The 16827-nt window shown below is 44.0% G+C and overlaps 1 protein-coding gene across 1 annotated transcript in view; it reads left to right on the top strand.

The window, feature by feature from the left end:
* Positions 1-16827, top strand: part of Clnk (cytokine dependent hematopoietic cell linker) — a 167866-nt gene extending 151039 nt beyond the window's left edge. The window contains exons 16-19 of the mRNA XM_021163546.1: positions 1972-2099; positions 8080-8157; positions 9843-9998; positions 16513-16827. Coding sequence (XP_021019205.1) covers positions 1972-2099; positions 8080-8157; positions 9843-9998; positions 16513-16680 — 530 coding nt within the window. The 3' untranslated portion in view covers positions 16681-16827. The remainder of the gene's footprint in view (positions 1-1971; positions 2100-8079; positions 8158-9842; positions 9999-16512) is intronic.

Genomic DNA, 16827 nt, shown 5'->3' with positions numbered 1-16827 from the left:
CTATATCTGGGTCCTTTCAGCAAAATCTTGCTAGTGTATGCAATGGTGTCAGCATTTGGAAGCTGACTGAGGTGTGTTTCTTGTATGCAGCAGAATGATGGATCCTGTTTGCATATCCAGTCTGCAAGCCTGTGTCTTTTTATTGGTGAATTGAGTCTATTGATGTTGAGAAACATTAATGGCTAGTGATTGTTAGTTCCTGTTATTTTAATGTTAAAGGTATTAGTGTATGTGTCTGAGTTCCTCTTATTTTTGTTTTGCTGTAAGGTGATTAATTTTTTGCGTGTGTTTTCTTGAATGTAGTTACCCTCCTTGTGTTTGAGTTTTCTTATTGTATTCTCTGTAAGCAGAAAGACATTGTTTGAATTTGGTTTTGTCGTGGCATATCTTGGTTTCTCCATCTATAGTGATTGAGAGTTTTGTTGAATACAGTAGTCTGAGCTAGCATTTGTGATCTCTTAGAATCTATAACACATCTGTCCAGGATCTTCTGGCATTTAGAATCTCTGTTGAAAAATCAGGTGTGATTCTGATAGCTCTGCCTTTATATGTTACTTGGCCTTTTTTTTCTTGCAGCTTTTAATATTCTTTCTTTGTTCTGTATAGTTAGTGCTTTGATTATTATGTGGTGAGAGGATTTTCTTTTCTGGTCAAATCTATTTGATGTTCTGTAAGCTTCTTGTACGTTTATAGCCATCTCTTTCTTTAGGTTCCGGAAGTTTTTCCTTTGTTGACGATGTTTTTGACCCTGTGAACTGGGAATCTTCACCCTCTTCTATTCCTATTATTCTTTGGTTTGGTCTTTTCAGTGTCCCAAATTTCCTGTATGTTTTGAGTTAGAAACGTTTACATTTGGCATTTTCTTTGATCGATGTATCCTTTCTTCTTTGGTATTGTCTACACCTGAAATTCTCTCTTCCATCTCTTGAATCCTGTTGATAATGCTGGCATCTGTAGTTTCTGTTCTCTTTCCATCTCCAGGGTTTCCATCTCCAGGGTTGCTTCCATTTGTGTTTTCTTTATTTCCTCTATTTCCATTTTTAGTTCTTGGACTGTTTTATTCATTTCTTTTGCCTGTTTGATTATATTTTCCTTATTTTTTAAGGGACTTATGTGTTTCCTCCTTAAGGGCTTCAACCTGTTTGATTATGTTTTCCTATATTTCTTTAAGGGAATTATTTATATCCTCTTTAAAGGCCTCTATCATCTTTGAGATGGGATTTAAGGTCACAGTCTTGCTCTTCGGGTGTGTTAGGATATCCAGGGCTTGCTGCAATAGGACAGTGGGTGCTAGGTCCTGGTGGTGCCATATTGCACTGGCTTCTGTTGATTATGTTCTTACACTTGTCTTTCACCATCTGTTTGTTCCTGGTGTTGGTTGGCCTAAGTGTCCTGGGTTGTAGCAGGCCTCCCAGGAGGCAAGTGGAGCTGTGTGTTTCCGGTTTGAGCTGGCCTCCTGGTAGGCAGGCAGAGCTGTGGGGTGGGGTGCAGAGTGCTAATCTGTGACTGCTGCATGTGTATGAGTATACCAGAAGAGAGATGGCACTCCGGCCACACCCCTAGGATTTTAAGCCACCCCACCCTTCAGTTTCTGGGGATTCTCCTGTCTCTGCCTACCATTTCCTGGTAGGAATGCTGGGATTGAAGCTGCCCGCTAGAATCTGGCTTTTACATGAGTTCTGAGGACTTGAACTCTGTTCATCACAGCTGGAAGGCAAGCACTTTTACCCACTGAGCTATCTCTCCCAGCTACACAGTACAGTTCTGGAAGATGACTTCAGGCTCCCTGTGAGGAGGGGGAATGTAGAAGTAGAGGAGTATTCCTGGGATCACTGCAGTTCCTGGCGAGAAGGTGTTGTCTAGTCCACAAAGATGGCCACAGACAGGCAGAGGTGATGAGCCCAGCTATACATTGGAAGGAAACAGACTGAGACAGCAATGCAACTTCATTTAAGTGTGATCTCTTTCCAGACCATACAGGTAGCATGCAGCACTGTCCTGCTCAGAGATGCCAAGCTGCAGCCAGCCACAGCCCTCGTATGCTGCCCTATGAAAACACAAATTCGGAGAAACCTGATCCCACAAAGCCTGATGAGAAGGTGAGACAGTAGAGCTTCTGCAAGCCCTTCTAGCATCCAGTGAGAGCTCACTGAGAATGCCCAAAGCAGATTACTATGGTGGCCATTAATTGTTTTTCCATACTGTCTTAGTTAGAGTGTCATTGCTGTGATAAGACACTCTGATAATGGAAACTCTTATAAAGGAAAACATTTAACTGGGGCTGGCTTACAGTTTTAGCAGTTTAGTTCATTATCATCATGGCGGGAAACATGGTGGCATGCAGGCAGACATAGTGCTAGAGAAGAAGCTTAGAGTTCTACGTCTTGATCTGAAGGCAGCAGAAGGACACTATGTGCCACACTGAGCATAGCTTGAGCATAGGAGACCTTAAAACCAACCCCCTCAGTGACACACTTCCTCCGACAAGGCCATATACATTCCAACAAGGTCACACTCCTAATAGTGCCACTCCCTATGGACCAAGCATTCAAACATATGAGTCTACAGGGGTCATACATATTCAATCCACCACACATACAATGACAAATCATTGGGTTTTAATGTTTCTAAAAGGTTTTGTTGTGTCATACTTCATTACTCTTTCACCAGATTTTCAATCTGCACGTGTTCCCAATTCTCAGAATATTCTGTTCATTAATTATGTGGGCAGGGGCATGTGAGAAATTTAGACTTACATTTTGTTAAGTTTCATGGATGATTAATTTGAGTTCATTTTTCCATCCAAAGATTCACACATCACATTTAAACTTCAGTTGAGCATAGCAGCCATTTCTTGAGCACTGATTATGTGTGTCAGTCAGTGTGAGGAGTTAAGATTCCTGACACAGAAGAGAGCTAGCTAGAAATAGCTAATAAGTGGCTTTATTTATCCATCCCATGTCTCATGATCTCTCATTAAAATCAGCTCCTTAGCCGGGCGTGGTGGCGCACGCCTTTAATCCCAGCACTCGGAAGGCAGAGGCAGGTGGATTTCTGAGTTCGAGGCCAGCCTGGTCTACAAAGTGAGTTCCAGGACAGCCAGGGCTATACAGAGAAACCCTGTCTCGAAAAACCAAAAAAAAAATAAATAAATAAATAAAATAAAATCAGCTCCAGTCACACAGTCACCTCTCAGTCCATCTGCATTTGTGGTTCCCACTAAGAAGAATGAGTATTCTTTGTGTCTTATCTGCCCCCTCCTCCAGAAGCTGTAACATTACTTACTAAAGACAGCACCAAAAAAGATGGTGCCACCCTAATTCCATATCCTTGGCTTATGAGTGCCTTGCTCCAGAGCTTCTCAAGGTTTGTAAGTGAAGCATCTGGGATCTCTGATCAATTCCTTGAAATCCCTATAGTACCTCACATGTCTTTGATTGGCCTTTTAATTAATCTCTACCTAATTTTCTAATGGATTCCCACTCTTCCCATGGACTCTGGAACCCTCTTTCATTTCCCCTTTACATGCACCTAGATGTGTTTTGCTCTGCTGCGCTCATGGCCTTAGGATTCTTGAGCTCTAACTCAACGTCTATATAAGACCAAACTTGGGGGCTGGAGAGAGAGCTCAGCAGTTAAGAGCACTGACTGCTCTTCCAAAGGTCCTGAGTTCAAATCACAGCAGGTACATGGTGGCTTACAACCATCCATAATGAGATCTGGCACCCTCTTCTGGAGTGTCTGGATACAGCTACAGTGTACTTACATATAATAAATAAATACAGATCAAACTTCTCATGGGCATGAGAAGAGCTAGGAGATCAGGATGTTCCCACTTTCAACAATTCAATGAGTCTTATGACTTGTGGCAGCTCTAAATAATCTCAGTAATGAGGTCTGTGTAATATTCTGTAAATTGACTGCGTTCACTTTGTATTGGTATGTTAATCATTTTTAAAGCAGCATTCCAGATGACAGACAAAAATAAATAAATAAATAAAGTAGAAATCAATTACCATATTCTGCTACTGGGTATATCCCCAAGAGAACTGAAAGAAGAGCCTAAGAGAATTTGAGTTCTTGTTTTTATAACATTATGTATGATAGTCAACATGTAGGAAGAACAAAGGTATCCATCCATTGACAGACAGAGAGAAAGAGAAATAAACAAAACATTGCATACACACACACACACATACACACATACACACACACATCTGGCATGTTCTACATAGATAAACTACAAAAACATAATACTAGGTAAAGAAAGACAAACACTAACGGACACAAATATACCTCCTGCTAGTCATAGCTCCTAGAACAGCCAAGTCTACAGAGATATCAAGCAAGGTGGGTGGTTTCCCCAGGGCTAGGATAAAGAAGAGAGTAATGGAGAGCTGTTGTTTTAGGAGCACAAAGTTTTGATTTGAGAGGATGGAAAAATTCTTGGAAATGGATAATGGTGATGGTTTTAAAAGCAATATAAATGCATTTAATGGAATGAGTTATGCACTCCAAGTTGCTAAAATGGTGACTCTTTACATTTTATTGTGCACTTTAAAAGGCACAGCAGGACCCCTCAGCCTGCTAAGGGCTCACAGTGTAGAGGCCTCATGACTCTGTTCAGGGATGATTAGAAAGGTCAGGGCTATTAAAGGTACACTAACACCAAGTGCTGTACTCTGCAGTCACTCAGAGGACAGCAAGGGACTAAAGACGAGCTCCTCCTCATTGTCACTCAGAGGCCACCAAGGCCTTCGCTCAAGCACTAACCCACACCATCCACCCCTCACAACCACATCTGGAGATATTATAAGAAGCCCCAAGCCGCAACAGCCTAGGCAGTGGTTCTCAGCCTGTAGGTCACAACGCCTTTGGAGATCACATATAAGATTCCCTGCCTATCAGATACTTACACTGCGATTCGTAACAGTAGCAAAATGAGAGTTATGAAGTAACAATGGAATAATTTTATGGTTAGGGGTCATCATAACATGAAGTATTAAAGGGTCAGAGCATTAGGAAGGCTGAGAACCAATAATCTAAGGCATCTTCCAGCTTGACCGACCAAATAAGTGAGTGAGGCTCACTATGGCTGAGCGCTCCCAAGCCCTGAGACAGGCCAGAAGCCCCAGAGACAGTACCACAGTGATCTCGGGATCAGCAGGCTCAAACTCCAGCAAGGAGGTGAGTTCTCACTTTCTTCCTGGGAACCTGCGTGAGCTCTGCCTAGGGCAGGGTCTGGACCCTCCCCACACTCTAAAACTCTTACACTGAAGCCTCCTTAGTACTAAGTCCCCGCTAGTTGGTGGAATAAAATAGAGGAATTTATTACAAAGTAGGCCTCAAAGAAAGTAAGGGTTTGAGTTTCAATTTTTGTCTGTGTTTACAAAGAACTACTTAAGATATTCTTTACATGAACTATCTATGAGAAATTGCTTTCGACAAATGAAAATACCAGGCTAGTCACTGTCCTGGTTCAAGAAACACATTTCCAAGACACCCCAGTTTCCTTTCTGCCCCTCTGAAGCCTCGTTCTCCTCTGGCTTCCAACAGCAGTTCTCCTTTCCATCAACACCCCACGTCCTTTCTAGAATCCTGTCTAGACAGAACCAGAGAGAGTGGCTCTTTTGCTCCTGGCTTTGTTTCATGGAGCACAATGCTTTTGAGATTTACCCCCTGTGGTTGCCTGGATTGTGTTTTCCTTTAATTTTGCGTTAAGACTTTTTTTTAATTGGATATTTTGTTTATTTACATTTCAAATGGTATCCCCATACCCAGTTTCCCCTCCGCAAACCTACATCCCATCCACCCTCCCCCTGCTTCTATGAGGGTGCTCCCCCCACCCACCCACTCCCACCTTAGACTCTAAATGGACCACAGTTGCTGAGTTGAATAGCAGAGACAGGAGGATTGATTATAAGAAGTGCCCAGTCGGGAGACAGAGGCAGGTGGATTTCTGAGTTCGAGGCCAGTCTAGTCTACAAAGTGAGTTCCAGGACAGCCAGGGCTATACAGAGAAACCCTGTCTCGAAAAACCAAAAAAAAAAAAAAGTGCCCAGCCTAGGGTAGCTGGTGCGTGCATGCGTGCATACGTGTGTGAGTTAGAACAGTAGGTATATCTGACTTGCCATGCCCATAATATGAGATGGCATGAAAGGGAGTGAGGCTGCAGTTAGGTAGGAGCTAGAGCTTGCTGGCCAGATCATGTTCACCTGTGCCCATCACTGGATGGATCATGTTGGTGCTGGGAAAAACAGAGACTGCAATGAGAAACCAAAGACTTGAGCTCATGTCCCTGATTATTGCCAATTATGTGATTGATTTTGACACACCGAGCCTTTGTTACCATCTGCAACTAGAATGAACATTATCCATTGTGCATAGTCCAGAAAAATAGTGCGTGGAAGGTTTGATATGCTGAATAAGGAAGGGCCTTATGACTCAACAGTGGGACCGTGGTAACTCAGTGAAGAGGCTGGAGGACCATGCAGTCACGGGCACACATGCCAGGAGCATAGATGAACACACTTGCATCTTTCTACAATGTCAGAATTCACTGAGTAATAAACTCACCAGCTATATCAGTCTCATTGGCTGCTCTTTCCTAAGTAGTCCTGATTTCCCTTCATAGCTGCTCATTAGCACCCCCAAGTTCTTTTACTCCAGTGTATATGAATTATTGATGTTAACTCTTGAGTTATAATTATACCATAAACTGGGAGGAAGGCAGTGACAAAGGATTAAAAAGGCCACAAAATTTAAAGAGTCCCTAGTGGGGGCAGAGAATAGATACACAGGCAGGGAGTCACTGCAGGAGGCTAGACACTAAGGAACCCAGTTGGATTGTTGCCAGAGACCCAAGAATACCAGGTTAGTAGTGCTAAGCTCAGGATGGAGCTGCAGAGGTAAGCCACCTGCCTAGGACACCAAAGTGAGCTTCAAGTGCAAGTTCTGACTGACTGACAGACAGACAGACAGACCGACAGACAATGGTGGTTGAGTAAGGAGTAAATAGTGGAGCATTTGGACAGTTGGCAGTCTCCTGACTGTTGTCACTTGGTGCAGGTACCTATGGTCAGATGACAGATTGTTGGGGCTGTTGCCACCAATCATGGTGTTAGTGATCCTCCTTTGACAGGGTCCAAGTGAGAGCACTGCATCCTTTCTTGGTCTTGCATCTTCAATCACTCCAGAAGGTTTATAGGTAGGAACAAACTGTCTGTGCCTCATGGTCGGTGCTGGGAAGGTGGTGGCACCCCTGTGCACAGCAAGATGCAGAGTCATCCTTCCTCAAAGGAGAGCCAACTGATGCTTTGTAAAGTGAAGTCATCCAGAGAGTGACAGTCTGAAAGCCACTTCTCGACACAATGTGGAGTGTCTTAGAGCTGGACACAGTCTATTCTCCAAATACCACACACCACACAAGTCAGTGCGGCATAGGAGAAAGCCAGCCAAGTTATATATAGTTCCAATCTCGATTTCACTACATGACTCCAGGCAGAAGATACACGGAGACAGGGTTGCAGCAGCCCGCTCTGACCACTGTTTTTGCAGTAACCAGCACAGCACAGTGTCACAGGCTACACATGTCCTCAAAAAACCTCACCACATGCAGATTCAGGCATCACTGATAGCTGAGTGTAATCCCAGCTCCAGGAGGCTCAGGAGTTCTGTGCCATCTTCAGATATATAGTGAGTTCAAGGCCAGCCTGTGATACATGACACCCTGTCTAAAAGAAAATTAAATAAAATCATTGACAGATGGAGTGTATGTGCTTCCCAAGACTCAAATGATGGACTTCTCCTAATTGATGGGCAGTTCCTGGCCCCTCCCAATGACCACTCTCTTCTCATCCCTATCAACCTCAGAATCCCCAGCTGCAGTGGCTTATTCTGTGTCCATCTCCTCGCAGCATCAGTGGGCATTTCCAGGTTCCAGAACAAAATGTTCTGTACTGAATATCTATCAATTAGTCTGTGATTGGACACTGGTGGAGCAAAAGTAGAATTTGAATTAGTCCATAATGAACACCTCCCTTTGATCCTAAAACATTCCTCCTTGGACTTGTACCATAGGATGTCTGGCAGAATGAATGGTACATTGGAGAATACAGTCGACAGGCAGTGGAAGATGTGTTAATGAAAGAGAACAAGGTAAGAGAACATCTATGTTGTTTCTGTGGCCATGCTGTGTGTTTCTTCTGCCAGCGACACACACAAAAGTAGGAAGGGGACTTAGGGAGAAGCAGTTCTACAGGAGAGGAAATTGGTAAGAAAGGACAATGGGGTACAGTTTCTAGTTACTTCCAGGAAAACTTGGATAAAAGAACACTAAATATACAGACGAAATTAGGGAATGATTTTCTGAAAATGCAGAGATATGTAAGATGGTTTCAGACCTAAGACTTGGTTTTGCCACTTGTCATATATCTGACTCTCCCAAGTTCCTAAACAAGATTAGTTGTTGATTCTTTACTTATAAAATGAAAAACTGATTTTAAAAATATCAGAGCTGGGCTGGAGAGATGGCTCAGCAGGAAAGAGCACTGACTGTTCTTCCAAAGGTCCTGAGTTCAAATCCCAGCAACCACCCATAATGAGATCTGATGCCCTCTTCTGGTGTGTCTGAAGACAGCTACAGTATACTTATGTATAATAATAAATAAATCTTTAAAAAAAAGAGTTAAAAGCTACACTGATCTGTAGTGAGAATGTAAGAATTTAAAAAAAAATTATCAGAGCTAAGATGGCCATGAGAAAATGCCATGTGGCATCTGGGGTGCAGTGGTCACAATGGGCAGTGCCTCCTTCTGTTCTCTTCAAATTTCATCTCCTTACTAAACAGACACCTATGGTACTACTGGGTCTTTCTGTCTGACTTTTTCAAGAAAGGAACAGAAGTCATGAATGTTGCAATCCAGCATATGACAGGTCATGCTGCGGTAACAGATATCCCTGAGATCTCTGTCATTTACCCCAAGATACCATTTCTTCACTGCACACCAGATTCTAGATAGATTTGTTTGGGCTATGTGGGACTCTGTGTCCACCTTTACATGGTGGCACATCTCCCCAAGAGTAACGTACTTTACCTCTTCCTTGACCAAATTCCAAGACCAAAGCTAACTTCCAAAAGGATAGGGAGGTTCCACCCTACCATGGCATTAAAATGGAGAAGAACTCGAGTGTTTGTAACTAGGTCAAATGACAACCACAGCTTTCGTCAAAAAGCAAGCGTCTACTGGGTGACTATTCTGCCAGGCACAGAACTACACTGGGTTGCTTAGAAATACTAGAAAGCTTCTGTCCTTAAGGGACCACTAAATCATCAACCAGGCCCCTACCAAATATGAAACTACAACAGGAAGGTGGCAGTTAATTCAGGAATGAATGATAGGTCTGTGGCAAAGCAGAAGCACCACGGATGAAGGGCTACCCACCACACAGTAGCCAAGAAGCAGAGAGAAGATAAGAACAAGCTACATCTTTCAAAAGCACCCCCTTGATGATCACTTCCTAGACTAGGCTCCACCTCCAAATATCTCATTCAGCTTTGACTCACCAATGGGTTAATAACCTCATGATGCTAGCACCTTCGTGAACCAATTGCTTTTCTATATCACCACCTGCTAACACTGAAGGGGACACTTCATATCCAAACCCCAACCGGCACTCAGTAAAAGCTTGGGGAGTGCGGGTTGGGGGGGTAAATGGAATGTGCAGCCAGGTTGCCAAAACTGAATCCACGAAGAATCTCATAAGAGCATCATTGTTGACATCACCTTAAGGCCAGGGTCCTTGCACAACTGAGAAGTTAACCATAATTCCTTTTGCTTCAGGATGGTACTTTTTTGGTCCGAGACTGCTCTACAAAATCCAAGGCAGAACCATATGTTTTGGTGGTGTTTTATGGGAACAAGGTCTACAATGTGAAAATCCGTTTCCTCGAGAGCAATCAACAGTTTGCCCTGGGCACAGGACTCCGAGGAAATGAGGTATGTACAACCCAACCACCTCCCTTTCCTTGGCTATAAGTAAAACAAACAAACAAACAAACATAGAGTTTAGAAGATGCTACATCCTTGTCTACATACACCAGTGAACACAAGACATGAGGAGAGACACTGCAGTGATATCCTTCCAGCCCCTTTCATGAGCATGCTGGCCCATGTTCAGTTCACCATGCAGCAATCCACCATGCCACTGAATATCCCTCAGCCTCTTTTTTTTTTAAAATTAGGTATTTTCCTCATTTACATTTCCAATGCTATCCCAAAAGTCCCCCATACCCTCCCCCCCCCNCTCCCCTACCCACCCACTCCCACTTTTTGGCCCTGGCATTCCCCTGTACTGGGGCATATAAAGTTTGCAAGTCCAATGGGCCTCTCTTTCCAGTGATGGCCTAGGCCATCTTTTGATACATATGCAGCTAGAGTCAAGAGCTCAGGGGTATTGGTTAGTTCATATTGTTGTTCTATTCCTCTGCCTCTTAAACCTATTAGAGAAACCCATTCAAAAGGAAGCAACTGTATTATGCCTTGTGGAGAACTTCTCTCAGCCCATGCTAGCACTCCATTCCCATGGGGAGATTGGATCCAGATTAAACCTTGTCACTGGCACCCTATCACAACCTCAATCAGAATGACACTAGAGAAGAATAGTGAGCCACTGTCACCATGTATTCTTAAGCCTGGTTTCCACTCTCTTTAACCCTTAGAAAACATAAGCAAGGGCACTTAGCTACTCGAAATACAGGCCTAACGGGAAATGCTAATGTCTGCATTTAGCTATGTTCACAAACAGTGACCGATTATTCTGAAACAAATTCATAAAATCTGTTAGCTGATGTAGCAACATAATCAGACTGTAACCATTTGGCTTGTTTCGCACCACGGTTGCTATAATAATGGTTGTGAGGTCACCTTCACAATTGCACTCAAGTGTTACTATTCTCTACTAAGCATCATTTAAATTTTATTTCTTTTACTTGTATGTGTGCATGTGTACCTGAGTACGTGCATGTGTACCTGAGTACATGTTATGTGTACCACATGCATTCAGCTGCCCACAGAGGCCAGCAGAGGGCATTGGATCACCTGGAACTGGGTTTGTAAGCCATCAGATGTGGGTGCTGGGAACAGAACCGAGGGCCTCTGCAAGAGTAGCAAGTGCTCTTACCCACTGAGCCATCCAGCCCCTGAGCATCCTTTTAAGTTTAGATTTGGGGAATGGCAAAGGAATCAACTTTTTCTAATGTCTATTGGGGGGGGGGGAGAGTCATGGTTCCATAGATCAATTGTAGGGAACTAGATTATGAGCATCCAACTAAAATATGCCAGGTCCTAAAACATGTGACAGCTAAAATTGTTTAGGGACATCCAAGCCAACGCCATAGTATATATCAGAAGGACAATGGAGAATGTGTGGAAGGTGCATGGGTTTACAAAATGGGGTCCAATGATGAGACCCAGTGGCCTTATCTCTTAAATGCAGTGACTAGGTATCTGCCAACCGCTATATTAAGAGCCTTTTATAATATTAATTTTTAATTATCTGTGGGTGGGGGTGTCTGTGTGTGTGCACACATAAGCGCAGGTGCCCAGGAGGCCAGAAGGGCATCGGATATCCAGAAGCTGGAATTACAGCTGTGTTGTGAGTTACCATGTGGGTGTTGGGAACGGAACTCAGCTCGTCTGCAAATCAGTAAATGCTCTTAACCGCTGATCCATCTCTCTGGCCCCAGCCCACTCCCCATTTTTTAAAACTGAAATTGTTTTGAAGATCATTTAATAGCTTTCAGAAAACATTTCTGCAATCTACACCCGCCAGGTGTTCTGATAGTGACCTGGCCCTGTGTTGTTCCCACAAAGCCTGCCTAGAGTACACAGTTGACTAGTGAGAACATTCTTGATGCATAACCCTGAAAGGTAAAACAAACCAGACCTTTTTAGTATAAATTTTCTGAATAAGAACATAGACTGTTTTTTACACTGTGGTCTCATTTGTCTGACAAGTTCACCCCGGGGCTAGAGCGCCAGTGTATACGTGTTATAAATGACTTGGCCGTAAACTATATTTCAAAGTAATTTCTAATATTTTTTAATGATTAAAAAAAAAAACTAACTCAGAGAAATAACATGTGAATGAGGACATGGGAAGAAGTCAGCTATCTGCCAGCCAAGGAGAAAGGCTTCATAAGAGACAGCCATGCAGACACCTGAGACCTCAGGTCTGCTGATTTGTGGGAAGACACATTTTTATTGTTTGTCCCAGTCTGTTAGGACAGACGGTGTTTCTTCCCCTGTTATGACAGCCCTTACAAACTCACACAGTATAAATCTAGAACTTCCATAGACACCTGTTTTTTATCAGGAGATGTCGAAATAATGTCGCCGGGGCTTAGCGTGTGCTTCCTGCAGGCACATGAGTGACAATTCTGTCACCTGGCTGCATGAAGAGTCCTGGTTACATCCAGTCTCTGACACAGAGTCCTTTTCGGAGAATCACACATGATCTGGGGAGAGCACTTGGGAAGAGGCAATAAGATGGTTAATACTGCTACCTTGACCTAGCTAGAATCTCCTAGGAAACGAGCCCCCAAGGATTTAGTTCCATTAATTGAGGTGTGCAGACCCACACCACTCCTTAGGCTTGGGTTCTGAACCACATCAAAAGGAGCAAGGAGGCTGAGACTCAACATTTCTGATTCTTTGCTTCCTGACGATGGATATAATATGGCCAGCAGCCATAGGTCTATGGACTTCTGGTCTTTAATGGACTGTGTCATGAACCGTACCCCATTGACAGATTAAGCCCTTTCTCCATCAAGTTGCTTTTTGAGGGTGTATTTTAGCAGGGCCATGAGACTGCAACTTAAATAGACAGTGAGAGCAGTACAGCAGCCTTTCCTCAGCTCAGGATGTGTGAGCTGAGCAACTAAGTAGGTTACCACAAAAATGGACAATCACAGCCACACTCCGAAGACGTTGTAGAAAAACTAAGGAGGCAAGTGGCCAGTTCATTTGTATGAGGACTAGCAAGCCAGTGACTAGAACTGAGTCAGACAGAAACAGATTCTGCCACAATTATTTGTAACTGATTTCTTGTGGTTATTAGTCAGTTCCTTCATTAACTGGGTGACAGCCGCAGGCAGATAGAAACCTATCTACATGAAGGGACCAGCTAGCTCAAGTTCACAGTATCCTTCAATGTCTTTCAGCTCACAGAATTTTTCTTCTTAAAACAAACAGCAACAACAACAGGGGGGAAAAAAGTATGATTTTCAAATGCTTTAGCCTCATGGATTTTTTTTCCTTATAGAACTAGGAAATGACTACTCCTTCTACCAGGTTATTTGTACTTCTCCCTCCCTCTCTCTCCCTCCCTCCCTCTCCCTCTCTCCCACCTCCTCCTCCCCCTCCCCCTCCTCTTGAAACATCTCTAGGAAAGACACATTATTGTTTTCTGGGGGAGAAACAGAGCCTGTACTACGGTCTTAGTCTTGTTTCCAACATGTCACACTTTGGCCTGCTGCATCCTACCTCTGTAACTATATCCTAATAACATCTTACCAGATGGTGAGCCACCCATGGCTGCCTTGGAAGTAAGGAGCTGTCAGCTGAGCCCACCTAGAGACTCCACCTTCAGCATCTGCACAAACTGTTACAATTATTGCATACCAGTTACTATTTATAAAACCCCCTTTCTGTGTTAGTCCTTAATTCCCTACTCTTCCCACCCTCCAGACATGAATTTTCCTTTTCATGTATCTGTTGAACATTCACATACATGCCCTATGCACGGGCACCATGAATGGGTACCCTGAGTTCTCAGAGCCATACCCTCCTAACCATCTCCCGCCCTGCCCCAGAGGCAGGGGCTGATCTCATCTCCATTTTAAAGATGGTGAAAGCGAAGCCCAGGAATGGTAGTCAAACTGCAGTCCTGGGATTTCCTTTCCTTGCCTTTGCAAACTTCTTGGCTTTTGCATATAGTCTCTCTTGCCTGATGACAGCCCCCAAGGCCTGCAGGTTGAGAAAGGCAACATCTACTTGGAGCTTACTGTGTGCCAGGCATCTTATGAGAAATGGCAACCCACAGAGATTCTTTCCGCTGCTATTGGAAGGCACTTGAGCCCTGCGGTAAGAGTGAGATGGTCCTCATGTGCCTTTGAAGCTCAGCCTGATCCTCCTGCCTTACGGAGGATCTTCTCGTCCTTAAGAGAATCGAAAGAATCAGATGCAGAAATCTCTGCTGAAATGCAAGCCAAGTCCCAGCTATTCCATCTGTGCCCAGAGAGCATCACCAGCAGGAAAATGCATGAGGGCTTCTGGGGACAATATTCACTTTGTCCTTCTTTCATCTATCTCATGGGGTTCGTAATGGCACAGGAAGATAGTAGCTCCTAATTCAAGGGACCTGAGTATGAGATGACATGATATAAACACCATTGTAGGTACACAGGGGCAGGTGCTGTGTCCAATCCCATCTGAACTGATGCTGAAAAGCCCTTTCCTTGACGCTATGTACTTCAGGCAAAGGTGAGGACCATACATACCACAAGGGTTATAAGAAGCACCTGAGCCAGATCCAGGGAAGGCTCTCTACCTGTCTGCCATCCTTACCAAACACAAAGGGCAAGCAAAGCCATGTGTTCCCAAAACAAAAACCTGGGAGGCCATTCAATTGGTCATTCTGCCTCATGGGAAACACTGGCTTCTCTCTGATTAGAATCTCATACTGAGCATGACTGCACTGTGGACCTGTTCCCCTCCTGATGATAACCTGGGATAAGCTCCTCCCTTTAAGAGAGCATTTTACCAAGTAAAACAGTACTGATATTTTCAACACACGGGGTAATAGCTGTAGATTCTAGGTCATAAGCATGGATATATTAAATGTACAACACTTAGCTCAAGATGCCCTGTTATTCACTAACTGGACCAGCAACCATTTCATGGCTACCCAGGGATACAAGATTCATCCAATGCCCCTTTCTGCAGACACCTGAGCAGCAGTGAGTTTCTAAAATTCATGATAAATGTTTACTTGACAACTTGAACTGCTAAGACTGAAAGACAGATTAACAATAACATGTGGGTTTCTTTCTCACCTCCCCTGTCTTCTTCCTTATTCTTTTCTTTTTCTGTCTCTCTCTCTCTCCCTCCCTTCCTTCCTCTCTCCCTCCCTCTCCCACTCTGTTTTTCTAACAAGGGGAAAAAAAGGAAGTGCTGTCTACAGTTTGCACATAGGACAGACACGAAAGATTTAAACAGACTTTAGAATCTAATATTAGGACATGTGACATCCATTCTTCTCCTAGGGGGAAATCTAAGATAAAAATAGGAACTTAATTACAGGCTCTTCTCCCAGGCTTTTCAGGCAGCATTGCAGCTGTGGGCACAGCACAAGAGTCCCTAAGACTGGGGTGGGAGTGTGGTTTACTGCACCTGCCTTGTTTCCTAATACTGTGGTTCCATAGAAACGACTCATGGAGTAGACTAGCGAGGGAGGCTATTGATATCGGATTGATTACTTTGGAACAAAGCTAAGGAAAACAGAAATGAGAAGAGTAAGCACCTTGCTCCTGACCACTGCCACCAAGACGAAACCTCCATTAGTTGTCTGGGAGCCTGTTCAGTGGATGAGCTCTGCACAGAAAGGTTCTCTGCACTGGCTGCTTTGTTGAATGTAAACAAAGAGGAAGAAAAACCTATCCATGGTTTGAAACTGGAAGTGAAATTCAAAAACTCGCTTTCTTCGTAAGGCTTATGAAGTTGGTCTAAGGCACATCCCATGGTTTCACACTTACGGACCCTTGCTGTGTGCTGGAACATAGGGAAGACTTTCTTCCAAATGCTGTCTATGCTTGAGCGCCACTGATGCTCACAGAGAGTCCCAGAGGCAAGTCCTAATGTCACCACCACTGTTGGCAGACAGAGAAACTGAGTGCAAGAAGTTTGTCTCAGGTCACACAGTTAGTAGATGGGAGGACAGCCAAGGTTTGAATCCATGGCCTTCATTGGCGGTGACCTCACAACCCATCTAAGTCATGGGTGGGAAAGCAGCGATGGATCAGGGAGGATCTTGAGCTAGGTGGTCTGACACGGGACCAACTCTGGGGACAGGAAACTTAAGAGCTACTTGTGCTCATTTGTGGTCCACAAGCATTGTCACCTCCTTGTGCTTGTCATGCATCCTGCAGTAACTCATTTGCTACATACATCCTCAAGACAAAATGACACGGCCAGACATGTTGGCTGGCACCTATAATGCTGTGAGAAGACCGCAGCAAGTTCAAGGCTCATCTGGATTACAGAGTCCAGACCAGGCTGAGCTTCAGGGTGAGCCTCTTATCTCAAACAACCAATAATACTTTCTAATATATCTCTCCACAATGTCAAAACTACAAAACCGGTCCACCTTCCCTGAGCAACATACAACAGCTTAGCCGTGACTTGCAGGCAGCAGATGTCCTCAGAGGCACTCACTCTTCTTTCTGTGTTTCAGATGTTTGATTCTGTGGAAGATATCATTGAACACTACACGTATTTTCCCATTCTGCTAATAGATGGGAAAGACAAGGCTGCACGCAGGGAACAGTGCTACCTCACCCAGCCACTGCCTCTCGCCAGGCTCCTTCTCACTCAGTACTCCAGCCAGGCACTTCATGAGTAGCCCAGCCAGATATCCCCGCATCAATCAGTGGCCTGGGCCTTGTCTCATTCCTGGCTCAATGGATTCAGTTCTTCTTTCATCTGCATTTATCTCAAAGTATTATTTTCTGTGTCTTCAAGGGATGATTTTTTTTTGACTCTGTAAAAA

The sequence above is a fragment of the Mus caroli genome, chromosome 5 (genome assembly GCF_900094665.2).
Source record: "Mus caroli chromosome 5, CAROLI_EIJ_v1.1, whole genome shotgun sequence".
Taxonomy (NCBI): Eukaryota; Metazoa; Chordata; class Mammalia; order Rodentia; family Muridae; genus Mus; species Mus caroli.
The sequence above is the reverse complement of the archived record's forward strand: the minus strand, read 5'-3'. Positions and strand labels throughout refer to the sequence as shown.